The sequence below is a fragment of the Nerophis lumbriciformis genome, linkage group LG08, assembly GCF_033978685.3.
Source record: "Nerophis lumbriciformis linkage group LG08, RoL_Nlum_v2.1, whole genome shotgun sequence".
Taxonomy (NCBI): domain Eukaryota; kingdom Metazoa; phylum Chordata; class Actinopteri; order Syngnathiformes; family Syngnathidae; genus Nerophis; species Nerophis lumbriciformis.
This window is the reverse complement of record NC_084555.2, coordinates 37,467,337-37,494,219: the sequence shown is the minus strand read 5'-3', so window position 1 is coordinate 37,494,219 and position 26,883 is coordinate 37,467,337. Positions and strand designations below refer to the sequence as shown.

The 26,883-nt window shown below is 40.2% G+C and overlaps 1 protein-coding gene across 5 annotated transcripts in view; it reads left to right on the top strand.

Annotated features, from left to right (window-relative positions):
- LOC133611746 (ryanodine receptor 3-like) overlaps positions 1-26,883 on the top strand; it is a 359,447-nt gene that overhangs the window by 68,695 nt on the left and 263,869 nt on the right. For 4 of the 5 annotated variants that reach the window (XM_061968834.2, XM_061968831.2, XM_061968832.2 and 1 more), the window contains exons 2-4: positions 8,925-9,044; positions 22,362-22,466; positions 25,085-25,105. In XM_061968834.2, coding sequence (XP_061824818.2) covers positions 8,925-9,044; positions 22,362-22,466; positions 25,085-25,105 — 246 coding nt within the window. The remainder of the gene's footprint in view (positions 1-8,924; positions 9,045-22,361; positions 22,467-25,084; positions 25,106-26,883) is intronic. The other variant, XM_061968833.2, reaches the window with a different exon arrangement.

The following is a 26,883-nucleotide window of genomic DNA, read 5'->3' as shown; positions in this document are numbered from 1 at the left end:
GAGCATTTCAGTAGTGTTTATAAGAGTGTTTCAGTAGTGTTCATAAGAGTGTTTCAGTAGTGTATGTAAGAGCATTTCAGTAGTGTTTATAAGAGTGTTTCAGTAGTGTATGTAAGAGCATTTCAGTAGTGTTTATAAGAGTGTTTCAGTAGTGTGTATAAAAGAAAACGATTTCAGTTGTTTGTGTGAGAGCATTTCAGTAGTGTACGTAAGAGGTAATTCTGAATAATGTCCCTAACGGCCCCTCATAGTGTGTAGCTAAAGTATCCACAGCCTGTATAAATGTGCGTACGGCAGCTATGAAGTTGGCGTAAGGCAGTGCACATTTCCACGTCAACGTCAGTTTTGATATTAAACTTTGCCGTGAAAAAGGGCGTACAGCAGGTTTTTGTGCGTATGCAACCTTGTTACATGAGGCCCCAGGGGAGGAAATGATGCAAAACACAGAATAATAGCATTTACACTGATCTGATCACTGACGGTATAGCTATCCTTCAGGTAACCATCCACGGTTAGGGTAAGGGAGCATGTACGGTCAAAATAAATTGCACGATTAATTTGTGATGAGGTGGTGACTTGTCCAGGGTGTACCCCGCCTTCCGCCCGAATGCAGCTGAGATAGGCTCCAGCACCCCCCGCGACCCCAAAAAGGACAAGTGGTAGAAAATGGATGGATGGATGGATGATTTTATGTGATTAATCTTACAGATACTGTAACATACTGTATAACAAGCCCTAATTTCAAAACATAATTTTCCCAAAGGAAATCATCAAAATAGAAATAATCTGGTCCAGGATCAAAGTACTGCCATTAAAATAGCTTTTTTTAAATTTACTTTGTAGGTCTTAACTGACTTGTCCAGGGTGTACCCTGCCTTCCGCCCGAATGCAGCTGAGATAGGCTCCAGCACTTCCCGACCCCGGACGGGACAAGCGGTAGAAAATGGATGGATGGATGGAGGTCTTAACTGAACAGGTGCCCTAATTTGGCCAGGGCAAATTATGTATGTATGTATGTATGTATGTATTATGTATGCAGGTGTTGATTAATAGGGCATAAAAAGTAAAAACTCATGTTATCGTAAATTAGCGACTGTATAATGCCAAAGGAAAGCCTAATATGCCCACAATTCATCCAAAATTTGCAAAATTTAGATAATTTGTGCTATGCTGACATGATGCATGACTGCAATGACTGCCTGTATGGGCAACTGAAACCTTTGGTAGAAGTGAAACTGTACAACTTTAGGGTTCCAGTCTACTTGTAGTCATTAGCATGATTAGTGAAATAGTGCTATATTTGCAATAGAACAACTACAATTTGACAGACATCTTTGCAACTATCCAAAAAAAGACGTCCTATGTTTTCTGTCCACCATTGACAACACCAAGGGATTCACTCAATGAATGTCTGATAGATGTGTGATGCATTGATGAACAACATTAAACATGAGTAAATATAGGGGCGGTGAAAGAGAGAAAGGATGAAGAGGTTAACTAGCCTCCTTATGATTAAACAAATCTCAGCCCTCAGACCGGCTGAAACTTGACATATTGATACATTATTTTCTTATATGCCCCCAAGTTTACACGCAAGTGCGATTAATTTGAATCTGTAACTGAGTTGAATTACATTTCCCTATCGATCCGTCACGCCCAGAACATTCACTTGAATAGTAAAATCAATTCGGGAGAGAAGTGACAAGTGCATTTGATTCCATACACAAATAGGGCCGGATCTACTAAGATCCCAAATAACCAGTGTTGGGTTAGTTACTGAAAACCAGTAACTAGTTACAGTTACTAGTTACTTTACTTCAAAAGTAACTCAGATACTAACTCAGTTACTTACACCAAAAAGTAATGCGTTATTGTGAAAAGTAACTATTTAGTTACTTATATATATATATATATATATTTTTTTTTTTTTAAGGCCCCTATTAATGCTATTTTAGCCTTCATTTCAGTACTGTTATTGCACTGGAGAATAATACAATCTGTTGATCAACTTGACATGCATTTGCATCACTGAACTCTGCTAAGCAATGTGGTCTACATACAACACACAAAGACAAAGATATGTTTCAAAGGGTCAATTTGTTTCAGGCCAGAAAAAATTGACAAAACTATTTTAAATAGCTGCAACATAACATACATAAGTAACAAACAGCATAATAACAACATCGCTGTAAACCAAGGAAGGCACACACTACATACACAAAGCCTAACCAGGCGTTTCTTTCTGAAATAAAATCATGTCTGAAGCCCAGAACACTTTACACATTTCCCCAGTTTTAGTATAGAGATAAAGAAAGTTTGGCCTGGCCCACTAGCATCCCTCTTTATGTTTGTGAACTTTATAGTCTATACATTTAGAGTGATGTGATAATCAAACACTCCAGAAGTCTGGAATGAAAGAGTAACAGTATATAAGAGAATGGACAAAGTGTGTGTACCTTCAGTGCGCAGTGCCTCGTTAAAATCCAGCCGCTGTTGCTTAGGAGGTGAAGTGTGTCTCTCTTTACTAGCTTCGTCGAAGCATGTTGCTTTTGTAGCTGTTTCAGCAGATTTGAACTGCTAGGATAGGATCTTTGATCCAAGACAACTAACATTTAACTAAAATGTTCTTTTCTTTGTGGTCGACAAAAGAAAAGTAGTGAGAATATCTCCATGTTAAGAAACTCGACTTTGGCTCTGCCATGTCTTGTTAGTAAACACAGACATGCCCCCTCCCCGCCCCACACCCACACACAGAGCAGCGCGCCTCTTCTCCGTCGCCTTTTCTGCAGCTCTCCAATAAAACACACTCAGATCTTATGTTTCTAGCCGATACTACATAAAAAACAACGTAAAATAACGCAGTAACGCATAATGTAGTAACGGTAACTGAGTTACTGAATATAAAAAAATATGCGTTAGATTACTATTTACCACCGAAAGTAACGGCGTTACAGTAATGCGTTACTTTGTACTTAGTCCCAACACTGCAAATAACACGTGCTAAATAGGTGTGCAAACTATAAAATTGTGTGTACTATTAGTGGACGTGTTGCAGGTGATCTACTAAAACTGTGCGTACTATTGATTACAAGTGCAAAAGTGGTGCAGACCACACTATCTAAACGATGATTTAGTGTGTCTGTGCCTTTGCAGACTCTTTTACTGCTCACCCATTGCTTCATAGGCTCCAACCTTTAGTGTTTTGTTATGTTTTGAAAAATTCAGTGGGCGCACAAATATAATTTGTACCATCATTTCTGGGCTATACAGAAGTGCAATCTAGACACCAAAACCTTTTTTAGCATGCCAAAAATGTGCCAGGGTGTTATGATAGTGCTTCTGGATTATGATGACGCTGAAGAAAATGAATATTGCAAGATTTGTTATAGGGATATAGAATAGTACATATGTTATTAATATATCTATATCATTCATATATCTCCAATGAAAACAAAAATTAACGGCATTAAAAAAAAAACCACACCAGCAAACACCAAAACGAATCAATTAATTACGTTTTATCAGCCCATTAGTCATTCAGCACTTAGATGACATCATTAATAAATAATTACAAAAAGGCATTGCTGAATAGGTGATATATCCAATAATTATATTTCTGACAGTCCAAATATGTTGACAAGCACACAGACAGAATATTCTCTCTCTCATTCATTTGTATTTGCAGCGCGATTGCCTCCAAACCAGCCTTGGTAAATCACATTGTGTGTGCCAAATATATTTGCATCTCCTCCTCCCAATATTTTGGGCGTTCTGATAATCTGCATATATTCTGCATAGACAAACTAAATGGATTGTGCTCTAAATGTCCCTCCTTTAAGAGACACAGCCCTCTATGCATCGGCTTAGTAGATCAACTTTGCATGCGTTTTTAAGTTTGTGCGTGCAAACCCAAACCGAAGCCACACAACTGGTGTGTACCTTTGTTTTGTATAATATAGCATGATATTGCATAAAGGTGCTTCATAGCACAGTATTGCATTAGTTGCATTTTATAATTTGGTAGACCTCTGTATGCAATATAATTGTTTCCATTTATTAGTAAAAGTTCACAATGTGCTCAGACTTTCAGTATTCTACTGAGCTGGCACTCTAGAGCGCCAACTAAAACAAATGTGTCATGCACATCAGCGCCCTGAGGCTTTTGTCTTATTGATTTTCATGCAGCGCTTCCAAACACACAAACGTAGAAAAAGAAAATGTGTGCATGTGCATGTATTCAGACATGGAGTAGCTTTCATTTCCTTCTTTCACCATGCTGCACTCTAACATAGAAGTTTATGGATAATGCTACTCTACTCTCTGCACATTCTACACATTAAATAATGCAGTTGGCCATTGTACAACTAACTCCAAGTCCCATAACGCCACATATCAACCGATTTGTGCTTAGCCTGCTATTGTGTAGGTTAACTGTTATGAGTTCAGCGTTCATAATTTTAAACACCCTCACGTCATTTATGCAACTGTGTTGTCAGATGTTTGTTTTGAGCAGCAATTTGCAGAAGTAGATAATGAATGACGGATAAGCAAATCAAGCTGGCGGCGAAAACTTAAAATCTGAGCAGAAGTAAACAATCAAGTTTGGCAGCCATCACCCATCAGCATTAATGATATTAATATGACCTGTCACATCAGGTCATATTCTGTTTTGTATTTGTTAATATTTATCTTTAGTTGAGGGTTCGTTTCTGTTCCACCGCTTCCTTTGTTGCCTCGGGCACTGATTTTCTGCACCTGCCTCTGTTTAGTGGTCCAGACGCTCACCTGTTCCTGATCACTAATCAAAGAGCTATTTAGACCTGCTTAAATGCCCTCGACTCAGCCTGGCTGTCTTGTTTGCGACACGTGACTGTTTAGGTTTCATGTTTCAACAATGCTATGGAAGTGAGCTTCACGTTCTTTTGCCTTGCTTCTGATGATTAAAATCATCCTTCTCACCTGCACACTGCTTCCTGCCCTTTCTTCTGTATCTTGGAGAAGCCACACCATGCCGAAACGTTAGTTATGTGGCATAGATTTGAGATAATGCTGTTTAAATGCTAATTAACCAATCTACTTAAAAAATATGGCCTCAAAGTTTTCACCTCCTTTTTAAACTATTGCAACTCTAAACATTGATTCTTAATTGAACTCTTTTATAATGTACAACCTATTTACTTATTTTCAATCAGTTAAAAAAAAAACCCCAAGGCATATTAATAAAAAAACATCCAACGGGAAATAAAATGTTATGTATAATTAACAAACCACTTTTTATGGTATCCATCCATCCATCCATCCATCTTCTTCCGCTTATCCGAGGTCGGGTCGCGGGGGCAGCAGCCTAAGCAGGGAAGCCCAGACTTCCCTCTCCCCAGCCACTTTGTCCAGCTCTTCCTGTGGGACCCCTGGGAGACAAAGTCTTCCCAACGTGTCGTGGGTCTTTCCCGCGGCCTCCTACCGGTCGGACGTGTCCTAAACACCTCCCTAGGGAGGCGTTCGGGTGGCATCCTGACCAGATGTCCGAACCACCTCATCTGGCTCCTCTCGATGTGGAGGAGCAGCGGCTTTACTTTGAGCTCCCCCCGGATGGCAGAGCTTCTCACCCTATCTCTAAGGGAGAGCCCCGCCACCCGGCGGAGGAAACTCATTTCGGCCGCTTGTACCCGTGATCTTGTCCTTTCGGTCATAACCCAAAGCTCATGACCATAGGTGAGGATGGGAACGTAGATCGACCGGTAAATTGAGAGCTTTGCCCTCCGGCTCAGCTCCTTCTTCACCACAACGGATCGATACAGCGTCCGCATTACTGAAGACGCCGCACCGATCCGCCTGTCGATCTCACGATCCACTCTTCCCTCACTCGTGAACAAGACTCCGAGGTACTTGAACTCCTCCACTTGGGGCAAGATCTCCTCCCCAACCCGAAGATGGAACTCCACCCTTTTCCGGGCGAGAACCATGGACTCGGACTTGGAGGTGCTGATTCTCATCCCAGTCGCTTCACACTCGGCTGCGAACCGATCCAGTAAGAGCTGAAGATCCTGGCCAGATGAAGCCATCAGGACCACATCATCTGCAAAAAGCAGAGACCTAATCCTGCAGCCACCAAACCAGATCCCCTCAACGCCTTGACTGCGCCTAGAAATTCTGTCCATAAAAGTTATGAACAGAATCGGTGACAAAGGGCAGCCTTGGCGGAGTCCAACCCTCACTGGAAACGTGTCCGACTTACTGCCGGCAATGCGGACCAAGCTCTGGCACTGATCATACAGGGAGCGGACTGCCACAATCAGACCCCATACTCCCTGAGCACTCCCCACAGGACTTCCCGAGGGACACGGTCGAATGCCTTCTCCAAGTCCACAAAACACATGTAGACTGGTTGGGCAAACTCCCATGCACCCTCAAGGACCCTGCCGAGAGTATAGAGCTGGTCCACAGTTCCACGACCAGGACGAAAACCACACTGTTCCTCCTGAATCTGAGGTTGGACTATCCGGCATAGCCTCCTCTCCAGTACACCTGAATAGACCTTACCGGGAAGGCTGAGGAGTGTGAGCCCACGATAGTTAGAACACACCCTCCGGTTCCCCTTCTTAAAGAGAGGAACCACCACCCCGGTCTGCCAATCCAGAGGTACCGCCCCCGATGTCCACGCGATGCTGCAGAGTCTTGTCAACCAAGACAGCCCCACAGCATCCAGAGCCTTAAGGAACTCCGGGCGGATCTCATCATTTTAAATAATCTATATAGTTGTTTCATTGTTTCAAATCTTTACTAATAACAGCGGTATTTAAGATATGTATGTTGTGATTCTGTACATTAAATGTATGGAATCCTTATGCGCTTTTACAAAAATTTCAAGGGAAACAGCCTTTCCTTGACAAATATGGATTCATTTACACTGATTACTAATTTTCTTTCAAATCCTGGAATGTTCCAATCAACTGCTTCAACCTAATGTGCACCAAACAAACAGTGTAAATAGCCTTAAAGAGATTGGGAAGGCTCAAAGGGATCAGCCATGGATGTGTTTGATCATCACATTTAGAAAGGAAAACCTCCCCAATTAGCCAGTCGAGGGAGAGGAAAAACGACTAACACGATGTCTGAGGGAGGCTGTGTGTTATTTATGAGCTTTAACCATGTGGTGCACTTGAATGACCCATTTCATTTCTGCAGCACAGCATAATATGCTTTAGAAAAACCAAATGATTATGCATCCACATAGGAAAATATCAGCTTGTGAATGGTTGCTCAAGGACTCTTTCATTCTGTACTTTTCTTTTTGACAAATAGAAGCAAATAGATAGATACAAATAAAAGTTGTGCTGTATTACTACAATGCATATTGTTATGTATATGTGCGTAAACATGTGTGGATGTAGGATGAAATAGTAAATCGCAATGGAATCTTTGTTAGGGTTGTTATTGTTATCTCTTAAAAGTGAATGCAGCCCTCACATTTCAGCAATCATTTCTGTTACATTTTCTCAAGAAACAATACTATGAAAATAAAAATTGGATATAGTGCAGAGCTTGTATAACTGTAATATCCACTGAGCACGACTCAAGACACAACCATATTTGTCTGGCAACAAGTGAGTACCAAGATAATTGTGTCTCGCTCACAGTCAAGCATGGCGGGGTTTAGGAATGGGTACCTTTTTTACATGTGAATCGATACGATGCCAATTCCTGGTACCAATTTTCAGTGCGTTTGTGTGTTCAAATTATGCTAATGTTAAAAGAAAAAAAAATCAACATTTTCTATTGTACACTGAGCTGGGCTGTCCAGTTGTTATCTTGTTTTCTAACCCTTCTGTGTCGTACAGTATTGTATGGTAGACTTTGCATACAGTTGCAATTCCTAGACGTTAGATGACAGTTTATAGGCTACGGTGTGTTGATATACCGTAGTCAGGAAGTAGTCTTTGCCATTAGGTTAAATGTGTCAGTCTTGTGTTTTTAGTACTACAAAGTGTTTATACTGTAAGTATTGTATATATTACATACCAAATGTTTATAATGTGCAGTAATTTTTTTTTTAATTACCAAGTTTGGGGGTCTTAAAATCACTGTGCATAATCAATAGTGCACATTTTTAGCATGGCATGGAAAATACAACGTAAATTAGCATTGAGCGAGCACATTTTAAAAAGTAGAGCCTTACTGTACTTTGGAGCACCTTCTTCTTGCTTTGTTGGCATGGAAAATTGTACAATTGCCCAGAGTCCTTACTGAGTGCTTGACTGCTTGTTGCCTTGCCAAGTGCTTGAGCCGGTGCTGAATCTTCAACCTGACATGACGTCACAATTCAACAAAGGTATCGAAAATTGGCACAGTGTGATATTATGTGAATTGGTACCAGGTAGTACCGACGGACTTTGTAAAAGTCAGAAAAGAACCAAAATCGAAACCCATCCCTAGTGGTGGTACAATAGCATCATGGTATGGGGCTGCATGAGTGCTTCCGGCACTGGGGACCTGCGGTTTCAGTTAGAGAAACCTACATTGCAACATGTACTGCGATATTCTCAAGCAGAGCATGATCTCATTCGTAACAGCTTGCATCATTAACCAGACTGCTAGAAAATAGACAATTCACATATTCCCTGTCTCTCATTACAATATGTTCGAAAAGGAGTAGGAAGAGGCAAACCTTATTTAGTCCTACACCTGTACTTGTCTTTTAGACAGATTGTTTTCCTTGTTTGATGGTTGAGACCTTCAGTCTGCAATGCCTTTGAGTTTTGTCACAAATATCAGCTTGTTTGTGTCCACTCTCAGGGTTGTGAGGGGACTGACCACCGATCAGTCCCAAGGTATCCACTGTAGAAGTGTCGTGTACAAAGGATTTTATGTGGCCCTGTGCCCTACACGAGTGCACACTGAGATTGAAGTCTGTTTTCTCATGACAGGATGATGAAGTGGTGCTTCAGTGCGTGGCCTGCATCCAGAAAGAGAATCGAAAGTTCTGCCTGGCTGCAGAGGGATTGGGGAATCGTCTGTGTTACCTGGAGCCCACATCCGAGGCAAAGGTAGGCACACACAAACATGTATTCATACAAAACATCAAATGAAAGATGAACTTTATTGGAATGGGATGACTCTGCTCTACTCTGTTACCAGACACAAAATGAAAACAATTTATTTAGAGTCGTGTTCAATTTCATGAGGCAGTTAACAAAAAAGTGAACTGGATGACAGGTTTTATTCACTCCGGCAAGAGCTCAGTGTGATACACACATCCAATCCAGTAAACTCATCCTTGTGTTGCAGCAAACAGTCAGAAAAGACAAGTGGAGATGCACATTATAGCTGGAACCGCATCCACTGCAGCCTCCTTTGAGTGTTTCTTGCGAAGGTTCAGGGATAACTCTAACTCTCTGTGGGCTGTAGATAATTTGCTTGAATTACACCTGACATATTTGAAGGATTGTTTCGTAGACATTGTTTTCATCGGCTGTAAGTGCATTCAACTTTTTAATATAGCTGAGTCGCTTGTTTGTAGCTGATTTTGCATTCACTGGTTTAGCTGCATTGATTTTATTTGCTACAACATGGATTGTGTTTTTAACCACTGAGGCAAATAGTGTGACATCACTACAACAGAACACCATTTAACTAGTCATTCAAAATAAATGCGGCTCAAAAGATAATGAACGATGAATGACATCACCTTTTGGTTTTGTTTCTTTTTGTGGCGGTTCATTACAGGACTAATTCTTTAATCAAACAATCAAGGAAAATAGCCAGGCTCCACCCTTCTGGTACCTTTCCACAGATGTTTGTACCGCAACACAAGGGTCCAGAAAAATGTTGCAATACACTAAATTTAGTTTGGTACCGTAACAAACTGAACTGACTTATGGAGTTTGCTCAATTTGGTCATTTTAGTAAAGAACGATCAAACTAACGCACCTACTTTAAAGTCTGGCATGTTTGGCAGGTAAGCGCTCAGATTGACACTCAAGATCGTTACACGTACCCACCTTTAACACAAGGTGGGCCAGGGCATTGCACACGTTGTCACGATTGTGGAGGCTTGGTGAGGAGGACCCAATTGCAGGGAAGCAAGGTGAAGGAACACGGTTGTGCTTTTCACAAGGTTTGTTCTAATAATAATAATAACATATGACAACAGAAAACAGAAGAGGTTCTGGTGGAAATAAACTTCCATGCCTGGAAAACAGGGGCTGTGCAGAATTTTTGCACTTGCAAGATTTTTTTTTTGCTTTCAACTTGTTCTACTGTATTAGAAATACACAGCAAATGCTGAAGAAATCGAAATGGTTGAAAAGCAATATTGTTAGTTTCCTGTTATTGCTGTAATTGTAATTTAAGGCATTTAGACCACAGGTGTCAAATTCAAGGCCCACAGGCCACACCTGGCCAGTAGGGACGGGTGATATGGACTATCACAATAACTTGCCATTTATAGTGATAACGATAAAAGTGAAGATAAAAAACAGTACATCCAGTCTTCAGAGCACCCAAAGCACCACTAAATAACACTAAGACTATTAAACTACATCAATTAAGTTTGAGTAGCACACCTACACTGCAAAGCTGTAATAGTGTGATCTGCTTATCATTTAGTATGGCAGATATCTTTATGTCAGCAATAATTTAGACATGATTATTGTGAGTTTTGTATTACAAATCAATTAGATAGTGTTATAATGCATATAATCCGGTCACATTATTCACCAAAATAGACTATTTCAAAATAAAATATTTGACAAATTAGCAGAAACAGGTGAAAATAATGTTTTAGGAACTCCCGTCAATCAATCTTCCACCATTGATCACCAACACGTTCTTCAGAGCAGACATCGAAGCAAATGTCTCCAACACTGCAAGAGACATCTTTCATAATGTTATTCGTGGTTCAGAAAATGTTGACTTTGATTGCACAGAATCCTTGAAATTGCCACAAATGTGCCAGTACTGAGACGACTCGAACTGAAGCACAATTACCTGCGGGTTTACTTCCGTAAACACTGCAGGACATGCGACGTCATGACGCCATGTCTGTATTCGGGTCAGTTTGCATTCACATTGGATTTGACCCCCCAAAAAATCTGAATTGGGCATCCTACCCTGCAGTGCTGTGGATTGGATTAAAGCAGGACCAGGGCAAGACATAGGTGCAACCAATAATACTAACAAGCACATGAGGAGCACAACTAGACTAAAACATAAAAAGAATAACACAAAACATAAACCAAGCTATGACGCGGGCAACAGATCATGACACACGTAAATGCAACTACACAACATAGCCGAGTCATAGAATGACTGTAATGCCATCGCTCCTCACCATTCCTATTGACAGCCATAAAAACTACCGTATTTTCCAGACAATAGAGTGCATCGGTATTTAAGTCGCACCCACTACATATTAGAATTTTTTTTTTTAATATGTATTCACTGGACCGCACTGTAAGCTGGAGATATTTACGTTGTGAAAAGTTATTTACACAGAAAGAAACTGAAACAATACAAAAAGAATGCCATTGTGCGTTAATAATACCAACACACTCTTTAAACGTTTTAGCATATTAGCTATTGCTAATGACGCTAACTTCATTACATTACAATAGCACATACATTTAAGCACGTAATTAAGTTGGGTCATTTCATGAGAGTAAATGCTTTTCCTTCTTTAAAAATAATAACCACATACTACAAACAAATAATACATATGTAAATGGTAAAACCACAAAGTCAGTAACATTACAGCGTTGTACATAAACGATGAGCCCTGATGATATAATTGTTAGGGTTGAATTTGCAAAAGTGGCCATGAAACATTCGTAAAAAGTCAAGACAAAACATAAGTGAAGCAAATATGTTATTTGCTAGAAATCAACTTTCCTCAGTTGCTTCTTTGTGTCGTTTTTTTTAAACAATAACTGTGTGATTGCTTGTGTATATGATGTGTTTTACTATTTTCTATGTGAGTATATGTCCTTTCATAAGCTGTCATTTTATTGACATCAGTGGCTGTGCCAAATGACTCTTTGTCACTAAATTGCCAACACCAATCTCGCTAATTCTCCATCCTTTGGTTCTCTGGCACACCAGGTGTGTTGTAATGTGGCGGTCGAAACGTATTTGTGGCGAGCACCACAAATAAATGAATGCATGAGAAACAATGATCAAGAGTCTTTATTGTCAAATAATAACATGCTGACTGAGGTATTTAATTCCTGGATGATTGAACTGTAGTATTTGAGGTGGCAAAAAGAGGATACCTACCTGTAGTAAATAGGACATACCAGGGAACTCACTTCAGTTAAGGTTTTCCTATTTCTTGCTGTGAGTTTCTTTCCGTGCATAAAATCAGTTGTATTTTACTACTACTGATGTGCAAGACAGACTTAAAGACTTTAACAAATAGCTGTAGAACAGAAGTAAGTACCTGTGACTGTCAGCATGACTTATGTTGACCTCCAACAGGTCTCACCGAGTTTTATCCGGCCCGCGGGATGAGATTGCTAAGTATAAAAATTAAAGAAACAGATGTTCTAAATGTGTCCACTGGATGTCACAATAGCAATTCTTTGTATCTTTGTAGATGATGCTACAAATGTACAAAATAAACCACATGATGTTAGTACATCAGTCGAGGAAAATGATCAAACTACATAAATAACATACTGTAATTTGATTTTGAAGTACTTTTTTCATCTTGGTAGATTGAAAATTAACACCAATGAGTTGACTGATTATCACATAATTTATTCAGAAAATATAAATCCATCTATCCATCCATCTTCTTCCACTTATCCGAGGTCGGGTCGCGGGGGCAGCAGCCTAAGCAGGGAAGCCAAGACTTCCCTCTCCCCAGCCACTTCGTCCAGCTCTTCCCGGGGGATCCCGAGGCATTCCCAGGCCAGTCGGGAGACATAGTCTTCCCAACGTGTCCTGGGTCTTCCCCATGGCCTCCTACCGGTCGGACGTGCCCTAAACACCTCCCTAGGGAGGCGTTCGGGTGGCATCCTGACCAGATGCCTGAACCACCTCATCTGGCTCCTCTCGATGTGGAGGAGTAGCGGCTTTACTTTGAGCTCCTCCCGGATGGCAGAGCTTCTCACCCTATCTCTAAGGGAGAGCCCCGCCACCCGGCGGAGGAAACTCATTTCGGCCGCTTGTACCCGTGATCTTGTCCTTTCGGTCATAACCCAAAGCTCATGACCATAGGTGAGGATGGGAACGTAGATCGACCGGTAAATTGAGAGCTTTGCCTTACGGCTCAGCTCCTTCTTCACCACAACGGATCGATACAGCGTCCGCATTACTAAAGACGCCGCACCGATCCGCCCGTCGATCTCACGATCCATTCTTCCCTCACTTGTGAACAAGACTCCGAGGTACTTGAACTCCTCCACTTGGGGCAAGATCTCCTCCCCAACCCAGAGATGGCACTCCACCCTTTTCTGGGCGAGAACCATGGACTCGGACTTGGAGGTGCTGATTCTCATCCCAGTCGCTTCACACTCTGCTGCGAACCGATCCAGTGAGAGCTGAAGATCCTGGCCAGATGAAGCTATCAGGACCACATCATCTGCAAAAAGCAGAGACCTAATCCTGCAGCCACCAAACCGGATCCCCTCAACGCCTTGACTGCGCCTAGAAATTCTGTCCATAAAAGTTATGAACAGAATCGGTGACAAAGGGCAGCCTTGGCGGCGTCCAACCCTCACTGGAAACTTGTCCGACTTACTGCCGGCAATGCGGACCAAGCTCTGACACTCATCATACAGGGAGCGGACCGCCACAATCAGACAGTCCGATACCCCATACTCTCTGAGCACTCCCCACAGGACTTCCCGAGAAAATATAAATAACGACAAATAAAGATAGAATACTACTTACATGTAAGTGTAAAAAAACAACATTATGATTTGTACAATTTCAGAATGTGCTTGTTCTATTTTTTAAACAAAGAAAACAACCTGAAGTTGTCTTTATTTTTAAGTTATCGTGCCGTGATTTTACCAGTCAGGCTCACTTGGAAGTTGATTTTTCTCCATGTGGACCCTGATCTAAAATGAGTTTGACACCCCTGATTTAAAGTTTATATGCGCTTCAAATGTTAACATCACTCAGCCTCGGAGAAGCTGGTTGACTGTGATGAACTACAAGCAGGTCAATCCTGTCAGTGTCTTGGGTGTCACAATTGAATCAAGCTAGTTTTTTTGCTATACTTAGTTTTTTTATTAAATGAGGGAACTTTCATCTTCTTTTAAGCTGAGACGAGGTGAAAAAAAAATCCAACCCTAACCCTTTCTGGCGCTATCGATAAATTATGTAATACAACCAAGCAGCGACCCATGAATGCTTTTTGCCACATCTAACGATTGGTGATGAAACACAAGTCAAAGCACGCCGCCGTAAAGCTGTCTCCGTACTTTGCCTTGGGAGAGCATATCCTGACAAGGATGGACACTCGTCATCCACTCCAGCTCCTGTGGACCTTCACTTTACCGCCTCGCTCTCCCAGAGCAGTTCAGCAGTGCATGGAGGGCACAAAGGTTGTCTGTTAATCACCCATAGGGTTCGAGGAAGACGGGGCTGAATTGCTTCCCATCCAGCCATTTACTTTGATTTCTCCACAGAGACATTGTGTGACATTATTTCTCTCATGTGATACACACGTTCTGTCATGTACAAATCTTTTAATGCAATTCTCTAATAGCAATGTCTTATAACATAAAGTCTTTATCTATCTGCTAAAGCAGTTAAAGGTTTATAGATGAGCTCATGATGAATACAGTATCATTTGCATGTATAATGCAGTTCAGGTGAAGTAAAAATGCTGCAGTCAGGTAGAATTTATAGTATGCTCATCACATTGCTGTATCCCCATGTGGGTTTTCTGCCTGGATAGCAGAAATACCTTTATTCAATGAGTCAAAATACATTCAGATGAAATAGGTGTGGTGATTTGTAAGATAATTAAAATAATTATTCTATGTTATGGAATTGTTTTGCAGTGCTTTTTGGTGTTTCATCAGAGGTTTTAATTTTTATTTTTAATGCATAAAGCATTGTTTCTTTTTGTTACCCTACATTACTTGACAACATGCATACAAAATTTATTTTTTGCATGTCTGTAAATAACATTTGTGGCACCCCCAATAGTTTGATGAATTAAGGGCAGTTTAGTTCCAAGTCCTGCTTGCGCCACTGCAAAAACATTTTGTTTGATGGCGCCCATGTTTTTCAACCAATCTTGCTCATATGTTACAGACACGTGCTGGTCAGGTCTTCTTGCTATGACTTTTAATCTACAATTAAAACACTTCCCTATGGTCTACACTAGTGGTCACCAACCTTTTCGAGCCCAAGATCCCTGGTCTCAGACAAAAACCAAAGCAAGATCTACCCCTGCCTCATCTATGTTTTATACACATATATATGTATGTGCGTGCGTACGTATGTATGCATCATTTTTGTTGTTGTTGTTGTTTTTGTTTTTAAAGACAAAGTAAATAAATAAATGATAAATGGGTTGTACTTGTATAGCGCTTTTCTACCTTCAAGGTACTCAAAGCGCTTTGACACTACTTCCACATTTACCCATTCACACACACATTCACACACTGATGGAGGGAGCTGCCATGCAAGGCGCTAACCAGCACCCATCAGGAGCAAGGGTGAAGTGTCTTGCTCAGGACACAACGGACATGACGAGGTTGGTACTAGGTGGGGATTGAATCAGGGACCCTCGGGTCGCGCACGGCCATTCTTCCACTGCGCCACGCCGTCCCAGCTTTGTGTTGTTATTCTTGGCTGATGTCAACATTTTGGCCTTTTCTCATGGTCCTTCTTACTGTTTTCACAATTTCTGCTGGTGTTTTTTTTGTTTGTTTTGTTTTGTGTACTGTGCCTAGGACCAATGACAAAGGAGTCACGGGGCACAGATGGCCCCTGTGCCACGCTTTGGGCACCCCTGCTGTAGAAGTTAACTGTTTATGGCCACTGTAGTCTTAAGCCTGGAAAATACTCTTTCCCCCTGTTCCTGCGTAGCTTCCCGCAAGGCCTGCACGCACCGCCAAAAAAATACTAGGTTCGCGTCGCCGCCGATGCAGAATACAGAGCTGTGATTGGTCAGTTTTTGCCAAGGCGATTCCTTGAAGACCGGTGAGCAGACTTTGTGCAAAAATGCACAAATGATTGTATGAAATAAAACAGAAGTGAGTAAACATTTGCATGTAAAACTGATACCCAATATCTCAGTGCGCTCTGAAAATAATTACTGAAAGTGTGTTTTTCAGCTTATTGTGTTGTTGTTGCGTCCAGAAGAAAACACAAAGTATACAACTATTTCAACTATAATGGTCAACCTTATGCTAACAACAGGTTCAATTCCGACATATTCTTTAACATGCATACACGTCTTTTTCTCTCACGCAACACTTCTCATTCTACGTCAATAACACACTGCCCATTAGTGTTTTGGAAGAGAATCACATCTGGCGCCACCCCCCACAGAAGGACTATAAATCAAACAAGACACCGTCGGAGGGGATGCGAGAGTATACACCAGGCGTTAGTACTGTAATATATTTGTTCATCCTATGTCACGTATGGCAGTGGTGCCCAACATTTTTGTAACTGCGGACCGGTCAACGCTTGTGGGGGTATTTATTAATTTTTTTTTGTCATAAAAAAATACAATCATGTGTGCTTACGAACTGTATATCTGCAGACTGTATTGATCTATATTGATATATAATGTAAGAACCAGAAATATTAATAACAGAAAGATACAACCCTTTTGTGCGAATGAGTGTGAATGAGAGGAGGGAGGTTTTTTGGGTTGGTGCACTAATTGTAAGTGTTTTTTATGGTGATTTAATAAAAAAAAAAAAAAAAGTTTTTAATTTTATTTATTTATTTTTTTTCTTGTGCGGCCCGGTACAAATCGATCCACGGACCGGTACCGGGCTGCGGCCCGGTGGTTGGGGACCACTGACGTATGGGATGCAAGTCACATGGTTATCTCACATTGGTGAAGTAGTAAAATCAGCTGTTCACTTGGCGGGTTTTTGCTGTGTGATAAACGTAGAAGTCCTTCTTCAGCTGCCATCTTGTTTAATCATGTATTATTGCCTTAGCACTATTGTGTGAGTATGTATACATTTTTAGTTTAAATCACTAGACTTACACATCAAACAGTTTCTTTGGAAAAGTAAAGCAGTACGAATCAGCCTTAAAACATTACAAAAACCCAAGGTATTTTTCCCATTACTTCCTTACAAATAAACTACAATACATATTAAAAAGGATCAGTCCCAACTTCCAGCCATCCATTTTCTAGCGCTTGTCCCTCTCGGGGTCACATCGCAGGGGGTGCTGGAGCCTATCCCAGCTGCACTCGGGCGGAAGGCGGGGTACATCCTGGACAAGTCGCCACCTCATCGCATGGCCAACACAGATAGACAGACAACATTCACAGTCACATTCTCACACTAGAGCCAATTTAGTGTTGCCAATCAACCTATCCCCAGGTGCATGTATTAAATGATTTATGGTTAGATATTGAACATTCATTTAGCAAGGAGATCCCAATTTTTTCCCCTTTATTAGCCAAATTCTTCGAGAACACAACTGCTTTAAAAGTATTAATATACACACTACTTTAACAGCTTGGTGGGAATTTTCGAAAATCACTGGGTACCCACTCACTCGCTGCCAATTCACGCCTATTTGGAATATTCCTGATTTTTTGCTAAACAAGAAACCATTGAACTTTCCAACATGGTATGATAAGGAAGTCAGATACCTTGGACATATCATCAATGGAAACAGTTTTATATCTTTTAAAATCCTAACAAATTCCTAGAATATAATCAACAATAATTCAAAAAAAACAACATGGGAAAGTAATCACACTACTATAAAATTCTTCAAAATATCTGACCCTAACGCTTTATCCAAATGATATGCTTCACTATCAAAAAAGATAACACAATAGGTATCCCAACTTCCAAATGGCACTGAGATATATCCACAGGCTGTGACCCAGAATTCTGGAAACAAATATGCCTTTATACTTCTCGTTTGATTAAAAATCCAAATTTACGGCTGATTCAGCTCAAAACACTTTACAGAATACATTGCACCGGTCAAATAATGTTTAAATTGGGTTTAGCGACTCTAACATTTGTGTACACTGCTCAGATAATACGATAAATAACTGCTTACACTCAATGTAGCTCCCATTAATAACTTCTGGCGTGGAGTGTGCGAGAACCTGTCACTAGCTTTATAAATTATTTTTTCCACCTCCCCCTCTCTCTGCCTGTTGGCTGATCTCTCCGCAACTGATTTTGATACAAACAAATCATACCTCCTTACAACGCATTAGGCATCGCCAAGAAAACTATTCTCATGAATTGGAAATCAAAAAATTATTTATATATAAACCTTTACAAAAATATTTTATTAGATCATATAGTTTTGGAAAGAGTGTCTGCTGAATCAAAACAACAACTGACAGAATTCCAATTTCTTTGGGCACCTCTAATTATTATATATGCGGCTCTGCCTCTAGAAAAAAAAAAAAAAAAAGTTTTAATTATATGTACATGTGTGTATATACTATATACAGTAACTGTGTCTGTGTATGTGTGTATATATACATATATATGTGTATGTGCATTAATATATATATATATATATATACATATATATATATATATATATATATATATATATATATATATATATATATATATATATATATATGTATATATATATATATATATATATATATACATATACACAGTTGTGGTCAAAAGTTTACATACACTTGTAAAGAACATAATGTCATGGCTGTCTTGAGTTTCCAATACTTTCTACAACTCTTATTTTGTTGTGATAGAGTGATTGGAGCACATACTTGTTTGTCACAAAACACATTCATGAAGTTTGGTTCTTTTATGAATTTATTATGGGTCTACTGAAAATGTGACCAAATGTGCTGGGTCAAAAGTATACATACAGCAATGTTAATATTTGGTTACATGTCCCTTGGCAAGTTTCAATGCAATAAGGCGCTTTTGGTAGCCATCCACAAGCTTCTGGTAAGCTTCTGGTTGAATTTTTGGCCACTACTCTTCACAACATGTGGGCAGTTCAGCTAAATTTGTTGGTTTTCTGACATGGACTTGTTTCTTCAGCATTGTCCGCACGTTTAAGTCAGGACTTTGGGAAGACCATTCTAAAACCTTAATTCTAGCCTGATTTAGCCATTCCTTTACCACTTTTGACGTGTGTTTGGGGTCATTGTCCTGTTGGAACACCCAACTGCGCCCAATGGTGGTTTTAGGTTGTTCTGAAGAATTTGGAGGTAATCCTCATTTCTTCTTCAATTTCATTGTCCCATTCTGTAAAGCACCAGTTCCATTGGCAGCAAAACAGGCCCAGAGCAGAAGGTCTTATCTTTGTCCATGTGATGTCAGATGCAACAAAAATTGAGCTGTTTGGCTACAATACCCAATATATTGTACATACAAGTTCAAATACACACAATTATTCATACATATATACACACATACGTACATATATTTATACATAGATACGCGCACACATTGCCCACATACAGTACATAGGTTCATATGCTCCCACATACATACACAAATACAGTACATACAGTACATCCACACACACACTTATTGTACCAACATACATATACACATACTGTAAATATACAAACACATATGCATACATACACTCATGCATATAATCTTGTTTCATTAAACATATATTAACGTTGTTCCCTTTGGGGAAACTGGTTAAAACACGGCAAACTGACAAAGCTTAACCTATTTTTACTATAAAAATCTACAAGGTTAATATAGGTTGCTTCTCTTTCTTGCCCTCCATTTTTCTGCTTTCTTTTGTGATTCAATTTATCATTACGTATATGTATTGCTTCATTTGAAACAATTGGATTGTTGATAATAGAGTTAATTGTTATCATTATTGCTATTTCTATTAGTATTTGTATTTCTCCATTTGTAGTGCAATAATGTTCATTGTCATTTTTGTGTTATTAATATTTACTTCATTAAGTGTTTCTTTGCTATCACTTTTCGTATCATTATTGTACATATCATATTGATGATGTTGTGGTGTTGTTGTTGTCTCTGTCGTACCCCCCTCTTGTCCCCGCAATTTCCCCTCTCGATTTTCCTTTTTTTTTTTTCTTCTTTACATCTGTTTTTGTTGTTTGATGTTGGATGCTAGAAAATGTCCAATGCCTTGCAACAATCAGCCTTAATGCATTGTTGCAGCTCGATGATTTTTGTGCACGTCATGCCATGCGCGTTTGTGAGACGAGCAAGTGTTTAGTGCAGTGGTTCTTACCTGGGTTCGATCAAACCCTAGGGGTTCGGTGAGTTGGCCTCAGGGGTTCGGCAGAGCCTCCACAGCGGAGGTCAAGACACGCCCGACTTATCGTGTAAATAAAAACTTCTCCCTATCGGCGTATTATGGATACCCCCAAACAATGTTCCCTCTAATTTTCCATATGTGTGAGCAAACGCAAAAACTCTTTGAGCATTTGGTGGAGCACATGTGGTCACATCTGCAGCACACCTGTCCCAAACCTGACTAAATAACAAGTTCAATGTTTTATTATTGTAATCAAATGACAACATTAATTTCCATTAAATTATTTTCTAATATAAGTGTTTTGGCCCACTTACAATGGGCCAAAACATATTGTTTTTCATGAGCTGTGTGCTAGTATTATATGTTTGGGTGGGGGGTCCTACTTTGGAAATAATGTGTACCCCTTTCAGATATCGCATTCAGTTTCCACTAAAACATTCACATGTTGCACAATGAGATGTAAACATGGGATTATGTGTACATTCCTCTATCTTTCTGCTTGTAAAATATATATCTATTAGTATTTCTTTAATATAATAACATCATTGTATGATTACGGTTCGGGTTCGGTGAATGTGCATTTGAAACTGGTGGGGTTTGGTACTTCCAACAAGGTTAAGAACCACTGGTTTAGTGTGTGGCTGCACTCGAGGAGTGTGGTGGCCGCAGTGTTGAGAGCAACGGGATGTGAGGCTGAAGAGAGGTGAGGTGTGCGGCTGTGTTCAGGTGTTAAAATGCGTGCCTGTCACTAATGTTTTTTTGATATTTTCGCGATCGACTGATAGGGTCCCAAAGATCGACTGTTCGATGGCGAACTGTGGTGTACGTGGGCTCCATCTAGTGGTACGCCAAATAAATACCGATTGAAGGACAGTTTTTTATGTTCCTATATTCAAACATAATGTTACTGTTCAAAGTGTGTAATGTTACAGTGGCCAAAAATATTAAATACACTTGTTAAATGAAACTTTTGCCTTGTTTTTATTGAATACTTAGTTCTACTGCGCTACTGTAGTTTAATATTGGTCATTATTGTGGTATATGGAGAGCCAAGTTTTTTTCTTACTTGGAGAAAAAAGTCTGAGAACCACTGGTCTACATAACAAGTAATGGTGGTGCTGTGGACAAAATTTGCATACATTTTGCTTTACAGACCCATCTTCAAGCCCATTTCTGACTGTCTCTGAAAATTAGCTGTTTTGGGAGGCTGTATTCTTTGATGTGAATGAACCCCTCCATTCAGAGACTGTTTCTCTGCCCTGACAGCCATTTTGTAGTTTTAAAGAATTGTGTCCGGCCAAATATTATTTATTAATAGTTATATAGTGCAGTGCAGACAAAAAAAATACAAAAACGCGAACAAAGAATGCATTTTAATTAGTGTCCTGCTTGCTACTTGCCAATGATATCAATTGTATGTGCTAACGTATCACATCAAATTGTCAAGCTACTATTATTAGATTTACCGCTTCAATGTATCCATTGGTACCAAAATTGTAGGAACTGGTTCTACGACTAAACATAGTTTAAGTCCTTCTGGGCTGAGTGGAATCTCTTGCTTCACTGGATTGGTTGGCCCGTGCCCGTTTATCTATTCGACAATGTTGTGTTAGCAGAAACATTTATTACTCACCATGCCCTTCTACAGCCTGAAATGTCTTTAATGTAAGTGTGACATCATTATTCTTGCTAAGCAAACAATAAACAGCAAATAAATGCCATAAGGTGAGGTGCACAGTAGTGAGGGGATTTTACAACAAAATAACACGGGAGAAGAATGAGTGCATGGACACATAAATGTAATACCACATTTTTTAATTCAGAGGGAGTCAGTGCCCTACCAACCATTAACTGCATGTGCTTTTGAACTTCCAAAAGCGATGATCGAATTCAGATTTGTGCTTATTTCTAACCCGAGCTACTCTGTTCTATTGCTCCAGTATGTCCCACCAGACCTGTGCATCTGCACCTTTGTGCTGGAACAGTCCCTGTCGGTACGAGCCCTTCAGGAGATGCTGGCCAAAAGCGGACAGAACAGTGAAGGGGTGAGTGACAATACACACATTTCTGCGAAAAATATTCATGTACACCCAGTGCCGGCCCAAGCCTCCATGGGGCCCTAAGCAAAATTTTATTTTGGGGCCCTCTATTTCTGCCAATAATATTGATTGTTGATCATTCACACACCTACTATAAACTAATTGCGGCTCTGGCAGTATTGTTTACATTATCCTATTGTCAGCCTGGCATGTCTTTACAAATGACATGTCATTTATAAAGATATGGGGGTGGCCCAGTTAAGAACATAAATAATACCAATGAATGAACGAATGATGTCCAGAGTGCCACATATGGTTCCTAATCTTAAAATGTAGAAAACATTCAGCTGCAAGAGTGGCCTGGGGTTGAACAGTCCAAGTGATAAGCTTTGTATTTACAGTAAAAGTGTCATCTTGTCTCATCAGTCTTGTACTTATTAGTCTTTAATTACTAGTTTACATTTTTAGTTAATTGTTCATATTTAATGTTTACTTTGTACAAAGAGAGCGCAGTCTACTGAAGTTAAATTCATCAATAGTTTTCCCCTTTGAAAGACGCAAGGCAAATTCCTTCCATTTCACCATGTTGCTACAATGATCTTCACTGTTTTCATGCTGTTTCAGCAGTGCACCTATGTTGACCCAATCCCGCTGTCCCTCGGCTGCCAGTTTTAAGGACTTTTTGGAAAATAATTTGCAGCAAAAGCAATAGACTGCATCTTTACTTCTTGAATAAGTCAGCCAGCTACGCTTGACTTTTTCCCCATTGACTAGCTGTCTGTAGGTATAATGATAATGAAAACTTCGGCCATCATGCCGTTTGGGGAATGAAAAGTTCTCCTTAATAGACAGTTGTCCTCTGATCACCTGTCTGAATCTGAGAGGAAAGATATAGCGTCACATTAGTGCCAAAAATCAGAGCGCATAAGTTTTATCGCGCGCTGATTCTCCACTTCGTGCGCGCGCGACACCCTTTTGCGCGCGCGTGGTGTCTTTTTGCGCGCGCGCGGTGCCTTTCTGCGCGCGCGCCGTCTCGGTCTGTGCGCGCGCCGTCTCGGTCTGTGCGCTCTCTGTGTACTCCTGGCATCTCTCCTCGCGCTGTCATGTTTCTTTTTGGCACTTTGGGGGCAGGTATGCTTAGACGGCCCCTCCTTTCTGATTGGCTCTGAGCATTTTTCATAAGACCAATCATTCTCCAGCGTAGCAACGTTGTAGCCATCTTACCTCGGACAGCTAGCCTCAATCATTACATTGATGTCAAAGCAAGTTATGGTAATTTAATTAGTACATGTACCAATTAAATTACCATAACTTGCTCGATTTTTGACCAATTTACAAACGGTTTGCCTTGTTACAAATCTTATTACATGTAGATATGACATAGGATGCTGCACCTGTTGAAATCACCTCTTTCGCTATAAAAAAAATGACTTAATTGTGCAACATAGTTGTGTAGGGTCAGTGTTAGTCAGTTCTCTGATTATTTTAAACTGTTTCAGAATACATTATTAAAAGGCTATTTTTAACATTTTAAAAACAAAATTCAAAGATTATTTCATTAATTTTATGGCTGAATCAAAAGAAATTCCATAAATTAGAAAACAAATGTTCAAGAAGAAGTGAAAACTTTGCGCCTATAACAATCTTGATACATATTGACGATGACCCGCCCTGCTATACTTCTGATTATCTCTGAGCATTTTTCGTCTGGCCAATCAGAAAGAAGGGGCCGGCTAAGCATACCCACCCCCAAAGTGCCAAAACGAAACATGCCAGCGCACAGACCGAGACGGCACGCGCGCAAAAAGGCACCACGGACGCGCAAAAGGTTGTCGCGCGCGCACGAAGTGGAGAATCAGCGCGCGATAACAGTTTTTATGCGCTCGGATTTTTGGCACTAATGTGAAGCCATAGCAGGCGGCAAACGTCACAGGTGCAGCAGAGGCAGCTTTACATTTAAAGAGAGGCAGGAAGAATCACTAAGCCTAGATCAGCAGCAGCACTCTGTTGACCTAAAATTGTGTTTTTGTACAATAATATATCTTTGATCATTTAGAAATCATCAGTCAGACTCGTACATGCAAAAAATAAAAAATAAGAATTGTTTGTTAATTGCTTTTGGGGGCCCCCTGGTGGCCGCGGGGCCCTAAGCAAGCGCTTAGTATGCTTATGCCTTGGGCCGGCTCTGTGTACACCTTGTGTTGAATCTCACATTGTCGTCTGTGAAGGCATTTGGAAAATAGTGTGTGCTGCTAGCCTGTCTCAGGTGTAGAGATTAATAGGCGAAATAAGCCCACTGCAGTGACTAGAGGACCCCAGTTGCCAAGAGGTCCTAGCCTGCATGAATATTAATGAGGATGAAGGAGATGCTGTGGTCTAATTTAGCGCTATAGTTTTCTTTTGGAGAAACAAACTCTGCTTGCAAAAGGTTCATTACTTGCTGCTTTTAGACTAATGAGTGACAAGCTGAAGGTTACAGTTGGTTCACAAGTAATCAATACAAGGTGAATTTGTCATCATTTGTCTGTAATTGATCTTAATATTGCTGCGTGTATCCTCTCTCGTTGATGTCTTTTTATCTCATCTTTTTATTTTCTGTTTAATCTCTATTTTCCACATGTTAGCCTCGCGGCCCGGATCGATGGGTATGTTTACTACTCATAACTTATTCCCCTTCTAATCCCTAATGCATGACACAATTTACACAGTAACACTGATTTAACCTAAAGACTATTTAAGCAGTGGTAGCAATGGATGTAATGTGTGTGTGTGTGTGTGTGTGTGTGTGTGTGTGTGTGTGTGTGTGTGTGTGTGTGTGTGTGCGCCTTTAACAAATATTGTTACACTATTGATATTGAATAGAGACAAGTCAAACACAAGCGCCAGGCGGAAAATGGTCGTTTAGGCTGAAGCTTGATCCATTCCATAGCTCATTGATTGGCTTTCTGGTGCTGCCTTCTTGCCAAGGTGACAATGATTGACAGCACACAGCAGCTAACTATTCAGTGGTCAGATGCAACATAAGATCGAGTTGGCCTCCACACAGCAACATGAATCACGAAATGAGACAAATAAAATATCCAAACAAGAGGAGTCCAGGTCTTTACTAAAAGGTAGTTATGTTGGTGACTATGACCTGCGCTACAAAAATAATAACACAAATTGCTGCTGAAGTGTTTGTGATTCCTGGTAGCACAATGGCTTAAAGTGGACCCCTTTTACAAAATCAACTTTTCTAACCTACTGGTACCGGTTTTTGTTTGTTTGGGATCTGCATTAGTCCTGGAAATTTGAAATCAAACCAGGGATGCATGGCGGAGATATTTCCTTCATATTTACTCCAAACAAGCCCAATTTGTGACGTTTTTCCTAAGTGCGACGTCAGTGGATATCTCCATATACTGTATGGTAGAAATTTACCCAAAGAGCTGCAGTCAATAAGTTCCTTCTTTTTCTCTATCCTCTTGTTGTGGGGCAGACTGGCTTGTGCATGCACATGCATCCTCTGCCGTTTTTAATGAAAAAGTAGCGTATAGTTTGACTTTATATGCGTCAGTAGACGCATATAAATATATGGAATATATGGAAGCGCGAAAAACGAAAACATCGCTGAGGGGGAGAAGACACAGTCGAAGTGGAGGCAGGTAAGTAAGACGGACCACAAAACGGTGCATACTGAAGAGACTGTCGGAAAGTGGTTTGAAGATGGTCTGTAAAACATAATCCACGCACAATTTGGACCAAAAAAACACCATTAAATGTTATGTAAACCACAGGGAAGTATTTTAAATATAGAAAAAAATCTTACTAAAACCCCTTTAAGTATCAGTTTTTTGTTGCAGTTGTTTTGATTCTCTGCCAGAAAATAAACATTAAACTAAATATTATGCAAATGTAAAAAACTAAAGTTAATGTGTTTATTTAATTATATTAATTTTGTTATTTTGTGCAAAAAATGAATAATTGAACCATTTGTTATTTGTTTCTCATATACTGTATATTCCTCTAAACCACGTCCCGTGTATTCAGGCCAGTTTTGACCCCCCACCCCCAACTTCTGTAATCCAAATTTCCTCCTTGGTGCTAGTTCATGACCTAAACCCCACAGGTTGTCAACTCATTGTGCAGCACAGCTCTTAAGCATTGGGAGGTTCGGTTTACACAACCTATTGTCACACAGCCACACAAGCTGGTATGTGTCAGAGAGGGAGAGTTCAAGGTTCCTCCCTTTTTTATGTTGGATTAATGTCCGACTAACATTAATCATGTTGTCCTCTTGGGATTCTGTTGGATGTTCAAAGCAGTATCATTTGTTGTATGCCATTTTCTACATGTCACACAAGCTTACATTTGTCACAGTATTTTCTTTTACTCACCGTGATTGCAAGCTATGGGATGATGCAAGGAAGCATCCAATATCTGA